This window comes from Dermacentor andersoni, chromosome 6 (assembly GCF_023375885.2).
Source record: "Dermacentor andersoni chromosome 6, qqDerAnde1_hic_scaffold, whole genome shotgun sequence".
Lineage (NCBI taxonomy): Eukaryota > Metazoa > Arthropoda > Arachnida > Ixodida > Ixodidae > Dermacentor > Dermacentor andersoni.
The window spans coordinates 20,703,576-20,713,138 of record NC_092819.1 but is presented as its reverse complement, the minus strand read 5'-3'; the positions used below and the strand labels follow the sequence as shown (position 1 = coordinate 20,713,138).

General features: G+C 47.8%; 1 protein-coding gene across 1 annotated transcript in view; it reads left to right on the top strand.

The window, feature by feature from the left end:
• Nucleotides 1-3,961: 3,961 nt before the first annotated feature.
• Nucleotides 3,962-9,563, top strand: part of LOC126521557 (uncharacterized) — an 81,929-nt gene continuing 76,327 nt past the window's right edge. Inside the window, exons 1-4 of the mRNA XM_055066068.1 lie at nt 3,962-4,105; nt 4,989-5,111; nt 5,438-5,444; nt 9,203-9,274. Coding sequence (XP_054922043.1) covers nt 3,962-4,105; nt 4,989-5,111; nt 5,438-5,444; nt 9,203-9,274 — 346 coding nt within the window. The remainder of the gene's footprint in view (nt 4,106-4,988; nt 5,112-5,437; nt 5,445-9,202; nt 9,275-9,563) is intronic.

Here is a 9,563-nt window from a genome sequence, read left to right as displayed (position 1 = left end):
CGTTCACTTTGCGCTGCCGTTTTAGCAGCCAAACGCACTCCGCGTCTTTCAAGACCCGCAAACTATGTGTGAAACTCTATGCTTCAGACTCAGACCCGCGCACGAGCGGCGCATGCGCCGTTAATAGCCGCACAGCACGGTCACGCGATGGCGCGAAGGCACCTCGAAGCACAGTGTAATTGATACTGCACTATAATTGCGTCCTTCGTAACTGTAAGTAAATCAATCAATCACTCAATCAATCTGTAGCCGAGGTATGGGGCACAAGTGTTAATGTACGACGCTAGGGTTTTTCGTTCACCAGGAAACTGTGGCACAAAGGAAGAAAGAAAGGTTAAAGAGGTTATGCATTGTTCCAAAGCGACACATCGGCACTTTCCCAGTTCCCCGTCACATCTCTGATCCGTGTATTCGTACCAGAGGCGATGTAAGCTGCCTCCTAACATTGAGTCATATGAGACTGTGCGTGACCTGGATGAGACGTACCACCATTATAGGCGAGCATGAAGGCTTAATGAATTTATCTTTTATTTCTGCTCTTCTGTTCAACAGTACCTGCATGCGAAGCTGTCTGAGATGGGCCAGAAGATTGTGTTTGGCGTTCTCATCGAGGACTGGAGGGCACCACTACAAACAGTAGCCACCCATCTGACCAGCATTGCAGAGTAAGAAAGCAAAGGGACGCCGCTACTTTCGCGCATATCGCAGCGTCACGGTAGGAATAACACCAAGAAAGACCACAGGAACGAAACTGGAGCTAGTACGCCATATAAGTAATCCCAGCAACAGCGGAGGCCAGAATCGAAGCCACGACCTCGAACTTGGCAGTGCAACGCCCCTGGACTACCGCGGCGGATTAAAGGGAAAAATAAATTGATCTGTATGAACACATTCCTCTTCCGCAATGCCAAAAAAAATTCACACCGCGTGGAAAGACTTCGTAAGCCAAAAAAAGACGTAAGAACTAAAGACTGGTGCCGACGCCACCTTAATGTTCTCGCACCATCTCGCGTTGACGTAATAAATGTTGACGGTGTCTGCTCATGCCTAAATATATTTTCATAGGTAAAGATGGACTGAACTGTATTGTAAAAGCACCATAGACTAAACTTAGCAAGTTTCGATAACATTCACTGCACTCACAACGGCCAAAATACGAAAAATACATTCAGATCCGTGACGTCACGCTGACGCACTTGCTGTGGGGCTTTGGCTCGAACTTTCAAAAAGTGAGACTTTGACCTTCATTATCTCTTCTAATAATCAAACTCTTGCCGTGAAATTAACGGCAGTAGAGTTTCTAAGGAATGCTTTAACAGTGTAAGCTGATTTGGCGTTTCTCTTTAGCGCCTCTTTAAGTTAACAATAATAGAATGAGAACAAAAGTAAGTTTTTATGTTATTATAGAGAAGTGAATTGACATTTCGGAGAATCTGATAGCAAATCGTGCCTCACTGCGTTGGCAGTCCTAAGCAAGATCTCTCTGCTTCGTCTAATAATCATGCTCTGCCTGCTCGACAGGCATGTGGACTACATGTTCCTGCAGACGCACTACGAGAAGGAGGGCGAGAGGTGCCGCGTGGCCTTGCCTTCTGTGTACGCCGCAACCAACAACAGGACGGGCACTGTTCCCATCGTGAGTGACGCAGTAGTCTGCCTGTATCCGTAGGTCAGCGTGCTCGCTCACGAGTAGACTGACTAGTACTATCTCCGTAATTATCTCCTAATCGCGTGAGACAGATCTCCTAATCGCGTGAGACAGAGCGCTAGTGAGTGACTATGGGTTAGAGTAGAAGAGAGTACGCACAGCAGTGTCGGGAAGTTTGAGTGAACGTAAGTATGAACAAGGCATGGGGGCCGGTTAACGTAAGTACGTATTGTGATGTTGGCAGGACGTGAGTACGAACTCGAGTGAGTGTCGGCGAGCGTAAGTGGACGCGTATGTGAGTGAATGCCGATGAATGGGAGTAGACACGAGTACGGGCTTGAGGGGATGCTAGTAAGTGTAAACGCAGGTGACCGTGAGGGCGAGTGGTGGGCATGGGGCTACGAGATCGTGCTGTCCCTTGAGTGGGCTTAAATAGGAACGTGATACGTGAGTGTACATGAGTGTCAGTGAGTACGCAGCCTGCGAAAATATTGGTAAGTGGGTATGAGCGAGCATCCGCGTATTCTGCAGACCTATGCGTGTTTCTCGTATAAAGCTTGTGTAACTTCGTGGCCACCACGTTGCACTCTTATCTGTCATGCCAGAGTTCAAAAGGTAGAGAAATGTGAAGGAAAGAGCGCAACCAAAATAATGCACAAAGCGTAGAAGAAAGCGCTGAATCTAAGAGAGGGACCACTGCTATAAATAAACTGGATTCATTCTTTTTTTCGTTATCTATAGTTTATCGCTCTTCATCAGTTCATTATGGGTGTCTAACAGTAAGCGAACATTAGCATTGTAAAGCAATACGCTGCTGTACGAAGTTGCAACTTTTCTTCAAATCCACCTTGCTTATCTAGAAATTGTTGATTCTCTTGTGATTCCTATTTCTAATTCTTTGATGAAAAAATTTTCGCCTCGTAATACTTGCAAGCGCGCTGCATTCAGTGTAAATTGTACATTTTCACTTTATTCGCTACCTCTTAAAGAGCTCACACAGAGCGTTAATTTGTCATGTTATTACTATCGGTAAGTTATGCATAACCTCAAAAAATATGAATACGGTTTCGTTAAAGGTTGTAGCTTGTCCCTTGACATTTCACATTGTGTTGCCTTGTGTGTCGTCTTTTGTGCGGTCTTTTCTTCAATGTCCAAGTAAACCAACCCACTACGCTTTCTTCTGCAGAAAAAGTAAGAGTTCTTAATCTGAGCGACATTGACTCACAAGAAGACGGATCCACTCCCTTCTAACATCTGTATCAATTACAGTACTGTATGTTACTTGGTCCTAATGCTAATAACTGTGGCAGCTGTCACTCAGTACTTGACAATTTTCACGAGTCTGTGGAACTCATCTCACTGCCCCGATGTAACCGAGGCACGCTACTCACCTTGGAGACGCGCACTTCCGTCCATAGCAGCGATTGCATTTCAAAAGAATCGACAAATGTGCGTTATCAAGACAGCGCCGGATGGACAGTTGTGGTGGGGTCAGAGTGGTGTATACAAATTTCAGTGGCGATTTAGCGATAGATGCGAGTGAAATGCGAGCAGAAAACAGCGCCAACCGACAGGACGAAGAGAAGGACACAGACCACAGTGCTGTGGCCTGTGTCCTTCTCTTCGTCCAGTAGGTTTGCGCTGTTTTCTGCTCGTAGTCACGAACCAAACAGCCCAAATGCGCACCCTTCTGGAGTGAAGTGCGTTAACACTACGTCGCACCTCTTTGAGGTCCCTGATCCATGGTCCAAACCACGTTCACCACATTGTAACGTTTCTTTGAATTTTGTACACGTTCTTCTAAACTCTCCCATCCCTTCTCTACCTCTACCACGTAACCGGCTTCTCACACTTTCACACAGATCTTTTTCAACTTCGACATTCTAACGTATGAAAACATTCCAAGCCCAAGTCATCATTGCATACAACGTGCAGAGCAAATGTACGAAGTGTGTGAGTAGCAGAGAGTAAATGTGTGATAAGAGGGGACGACTAGATGCCAGGAGGAGAAAACGAAGGTGAAAATATAAAGCTATGGGGAATACAAAGGTACTTCTCATCAGCTACGCCTCCACGTTAAAGAAATGCACCGGTTTGTATTCACGAAATTCGTCTTGTATTACATCTCTCTCCCTCTCTCATTTTAACCTTGCGTTCACTCATTCTGTAGTTATTGTCTCCCTAAAGAGTTTTCGTTGCCTGTAATTCCTTCTTTGTATGCAGGAAGGAAAGCTTCTTCGCTTGCTCTGTTACTGTTGACAGTGTCCTTGCGGTTTATCGCGGTGTTGCTTCTTGTCTTCGCAGTCTGTCGTCATGAACTGGATAGATGCCATGCAAGCAAATAGGAGCAAGCAGGCTACCATGTGCTTCTCCATCAGCATGGCGGCCTTGCTCTACCGCTCGCACAAGGACTACAGCGCTCCATGCGATGACGTCAGTGCCGTCAACTACATGCAGGTAAATCACCGCATGTCGTGACCCTCTTAATGAACAACGCCCTACTGAACACGTTGGGCTTTTGGTCGATAATCAAAGTAGGAGAAGAGCACTCTGACCTCACTGTAACATCACTGTACGAGGTTGGCGCCTGGACATCGGTTTAGCTGTGTTGACGATGGAAGAGCAGCGGAGAAAGGATGGATGAGAGGAAAGAAATGATGATTGAATGCGACGTCAAGATCGTAATTCAAGGTTCGCTGTTAGGAACCCAGCTACTGCTCGTGCCTTCTTGCTTTTTCTTTCTTTCTTCTTTTTTTCTTTAGCGTCGCCCAGCAGCTTGGTTATGCGCGTACGCGGTCAAGATTTTCGCTGAGGCCAAGCGCACGACGCATTCATACCAAATAGAGGAAGGGACGTTCTATGATTCCGCAGCTACCATTACAGCAAGAGAAGCGCCGCGAGCAAGAATAGTCCGTTTAAAATGGCGCACAGGTACTTCCGTTGCTTGAGGTGTATTTTTTTCCCTCTTTTTCATTTCTTTTACGCCACACGAGTGTTGACTTTCGACAGCTCTCTTGACAGTGTACGTGCTTCGCAATGAAACGTTGTGGAAGAGGCTGCGGAGAAATGGGTTGTGATGAAGAGAATAGCTGATCCGAGAGCGCTTGTTCTGATCGCATTTTGACGCGACCTTCACCACCACGAGGTGTTGAGAGCGTTCCCTGACATCGCACTTCTAAGCAGATTAATACCTTCGAGGCAACAATAGCATCAGCACTTAGAAGACCGGCATTGGGTATTATTAAACGTATTCTGCTTCAGCACCTGTATTTGTTTACATTAGCCCAAGCTCTGCTCTCTGCATCATAATTTATTCCAAAAACTGACGGCGGCGTTGCAGATCTGCGAGCAGCCGCCGTGGCCTGCTGTAGTTGGCAGCACGGGACAGGCTTCGTTGGCGTACATGGGGTCACAGGGCGAGCAGATTGAGAGTCACGAGACGGCTGACCTGCTCGCCGTCAAGGTGAGCACACTACACCGAACCTGTGAACATTTTGCTTGCACGAATAATAATGTATATATACGCGTTGGCTACATGCATCGAATCAATCATGTCTATATATATTGCCGGCACAAAGTTCAAACACATCAGTAGAGCGCATATACTGGTACGGTTAGCGGGACCCAATCCTCTACGAACGCACCACTGTTGTAATACACGCAGTGCTTCACCAAATACCTCCTCGTCCCGTCTTCGTTTTCTCTCAAAGAGATGTATGTACCAATACTCCAGCGTTCCAGGTTAAAGCTTTAACCTAGAAGGGAGCATGTACAGTAACTCTATTTCAGGTTGGCGGTAAGCGCTGTAGCACTCATTCGTCAATAGCACCGATCGAGAAATGTTGTTTCCAAATGCAGTTATCTGTCACCCATTTGGTAAAGGCTTACGTGCCCCCATATTCACCAAGCGCGCATTGGTTCAAAGCTATCCAGCTCCACCGAATGAAGCAAATAGATGTTCCTCAGCATAGAAGGAAATATTGCGCTCAAATAACGCTCCACAATGGATCCTGGGGCACCCAAAACAGACTGCTGGCACAACTTATCAGGGGTGTTATGATAAAGCTCGTGTGACGAAGTAGCGCTTTACGACGCTTAACCTCCGCTGCCCTCGGCAACTCGACTCTCACCTCCCGCAACTATGCGTACAACACTGTTCCATTTACCTCACTCAGTCTCTCCGGCATGCCCACTGCGTCTGAGAATTCGTTTTCCCTGTCGGCTCCTAGAAGTAAAGCTGGGTCTTATAGCTTAGCGTGGACAGCTGGGCTATTTGGTTGTGAGTAGCCTTATGAAACATCTTCCCAGCGCACAAATAAGCACGGATGAGCAGAGAGGAACAAGAGGAGCGCCGGTCTTATAGCTTTCCCCGTACTTCACGGTCTAGCCTGACAGCGTGGTCTGCCGAACACGTTGCCGTCTGCTACCATCCACTATGCCTTTCCTCGACCCACGTCACGCAGGTTTCCCGCGCCGTGTTGCATCTACCCGGCGCGTGTGTGGCCGCGTTCGACGTGGACCACGACGACTACGAGGGAGTGTGCGGCGAGCCGTTTGCACGCCTGCGCGCCGTCCGCCAGGCACAACAGGGTACGTCATCGTCTCCCGCCGCTGTCGGACTGCTGGACCCCACTGTGCGCTTAACAAAGGAGTATAATATAAATTATATTGCTATATTAGGCCTATTTAATGGTAGGTAGGCAAATATGTTTGATTGTCGCCTTGGCATGTCATAAAAGGCGTAAGGCAAAATGTGTGGGATTGCCGCCTTGAAGTCTGGCGTCGCAGATTCAGCAAATTAGGATAGTTAGCTATTTGTCACAATCATACGAAATGACAAAAAATTGAAGCCAGAGAAAGCGTAGGAGAAGTTAATCGTTATGTTTAATTGAAATGTAGAGGTAATAAGGCAAAGAAAAATGAAAGCGGCTAAAAAAGATAACTTGCCGCTGGTGGGGACCGAACCCACATTCCATTACGCATGCGGTACTCTAGTCTACCGCGCGGTGCCCTACCGCGGCACCATCCCTCCGATGAGCACGCGTAATGCAAAGTTGTGGGTTCGGTGACGAAGAAAGCAGGAACATTACGACAGAAACCATCGTCGATGGTTAAGTCAATCCGAAGCATTTTTCTCTAGCCCGTGGCACAAAGCCCGAACGAACTCACTTCCTCCCGACGAAACGCCCGCTCGCGAGGACCCCCACATGCGCGGTCCGTGACATCCTGACGACGTGCTATTGGAACTAGAGGTGGTCGCAGACGCTACGTGCCGCACCAATTTCGTCTTTGACAAGTCGCTTTTGAAAGTACGCGTCGGTGTCCCGCAAGTGGCTGTTGCCCAATCGGCGCCACTTGATCTGTCGACCTGTTCAGCGGCCGTTCGCATGGCGTGCCGCTGTTCGTTGGCAGCGCGTATCTCGTAGGCCCGTCGCTCTGCCTCCTGCCTCGCCGCTTTGATATGTATCGCACACATCTGCAGTCTCTGCAGAGCCCTTGCGCTCTTGCGCTCCTCTTACGCTTGATGAATTCGAGGGCCAATTCTTGTGTCTGCAAGTAGTGGCTTAAGCGCGACATTGCGCAGCTAGCGCAACCGAGACAGCTCTGTTTGTGCGTGCCAGCAAGTGGAGCAAAGAGAGAAGGCGCCGAACCAGTAGCAGCGTTCAAGTGGGCCCGTGGGAGAGCGCATCGGCAACAAACTCAGTGACCTTGGACGGCCTCGCGGTTGACCTTGACTCCTACTAAGCAACAAAAAAATGCTTTGTATTTAAAATTGAAAATGAAATTCATCATTACAGTATACACTCCTAGAATAGGAGGAAACCATTTTGTCTGTGCACATTCAGCAGTTTTCGACAGATTACGGTTAGACGGTGCAGCATGAACCGAAGCATTGCCTCGATACGTATGCTACAAAGCATCCGTTCGATTGAAAGGCACACCTTGGGCACACCATGTACCTTTTCATCGAGCGACCGTAGGAGAGCACGGGAGTCGGTCTTGTTGGTAGAGCGTGGTGCAATGCGACAGCAGACGGTATAGTGTAGGTGGGTGGAAGTAGGTGTAGGTGCGAGTTTTGAATGACTAAATCGGACAAGCAGCGTCACCCGCCGCTAAACTTTGGTCTAATAGGCACGAAATGATAGCACAGTTTTACTCTAAGAGAGTTCCTCATATCCGTTTAATGGCAGTATTTGCTTTGTTAAAGCGCCTAATGTGTGAGGTCACGTGACCGAGTGCGCACTGTCTCATGGCCGGGTTAGAGCAATAGAGCGCGCGTCTGCTCCTCTAGCCCGGTCGTGGCTGCCTGGGCGGCCGAGCGCATATACACGGCCAGCGCGCCTATGTTGGAGGTCATCTGCTGCGGGTACCTCGAAGGGCGAGCGTGCAAGGGGTAGGGCGATCCGAGACGTCTGGTGGGCTTCGTGCTCGCCTAGTTGCCCAGTGTTGGAGGTCACGTAATCTTAGTTTTGGAGACGCGGCATAGTTAAGATGGTGAAGCGAACGGCGGCACGAAATTTACGCTTTGCAGCAAGCACGCGCGCTGCTCGCTGCCAGCACTCCTCGTCACACCGCCGTTATGAAAGCTAGTGAGCATTGGCGATCATCCAGTGAGACCTATTCATGTCTTTTTTTTTTTTTGCGCGTGTTACAGGATGCCTGTTTATTTAGTAAGCGAATGTTCACTGCACTTTATACAGCCTCAAAGCTATGAAGCTTACTTCATGTAGCAATAGTTGTTAGCGCCTTTGACGACTGTCCCCTTTGTGATTGTGCCTTCGCGCTACAGTATGTCACTAAGTAAGCACCAATTAGCTTAACAACATGTCATCATCCAGGTTACTTCGTGCAATTTCCTAATAATGTGCTATCGCTATCAATGCTTCGCCTTTCTGGCGAATCTGCGACTTCCTGCTGAAATTGAAAAAAAAAAAATTCCCCTTTGTTTTTCTTCCAGCTGATAAGTCTAGAGCTGGCGAAGGTAAGAGGTCTTTTGCATGTGCTCCATAGTGTAGCAGGTCCACGAATGCGTTCACAATCCTCTGCGAACTTTTTCTTTCTCTCCCTTTTTTTTCTTTTCTTTTTACTTCGCTTCTATCTGACAAAAAACAGTTGTCGATAAAACAGTGACGTTGACAAAGTAGGTGACTGCAGTCCGCGAAACGAATGCGGCGTCACGCAAAGTTTACTTTGCCCACGTGGCATCAAAGTCCTGGTGAACGAGTCGCACCTGTGGTCCCACTTGGCACGGCGTGAAAAAAGCGTTAAAACAAAACAAATAGAAGCTACAACCGCACCTACAGACATTTATTTATTTACAATAAATAAATGTCATGTCTTTATTGTAATAATAAACAATGCTTGCCGTAATAAAAAAAGGACAAATGTAACTGAGTTACAGACCCTGCATTAAGCAGAAGATGTAACTATCATTATGAAAAAATTGGTTAGGGTTACCGCAGTGAATGGTCACCATAACTTCTGGACAGTCAGACGCCCAGAGACAGAACGTATACTTAACCGCTATAAGATATGAGGACCCTTTATTTGCAGGGCGTTCTTTGTCCGAAGAGAGGGACGAAGAAAAGGCCGAACCCGCCAGGCGATGCATGCCACATGGAAAAGGTACGCACCCTCATCGTGTACATGGCGCACAGCACAAGATGCGATTATGGCTTACACCCTTTGTATGCGAGAATTGCTCAGTATAACGATAATCTTCGCCGTAACATTTCGGCTTGCGAAACAGGCGCTACGCCGAAGCCCACAGGCAAGGCAACAGGCTGTGCTGCGCGTACACGCGCATGCGCACTGACGCGTATTGTACAAAGCACCACATTGGGATCATAAAGTACCACACTCTTATTATACGATAACTCTGTCAGAATAAGCTTGGTAAGCTTTCCAGAATGAA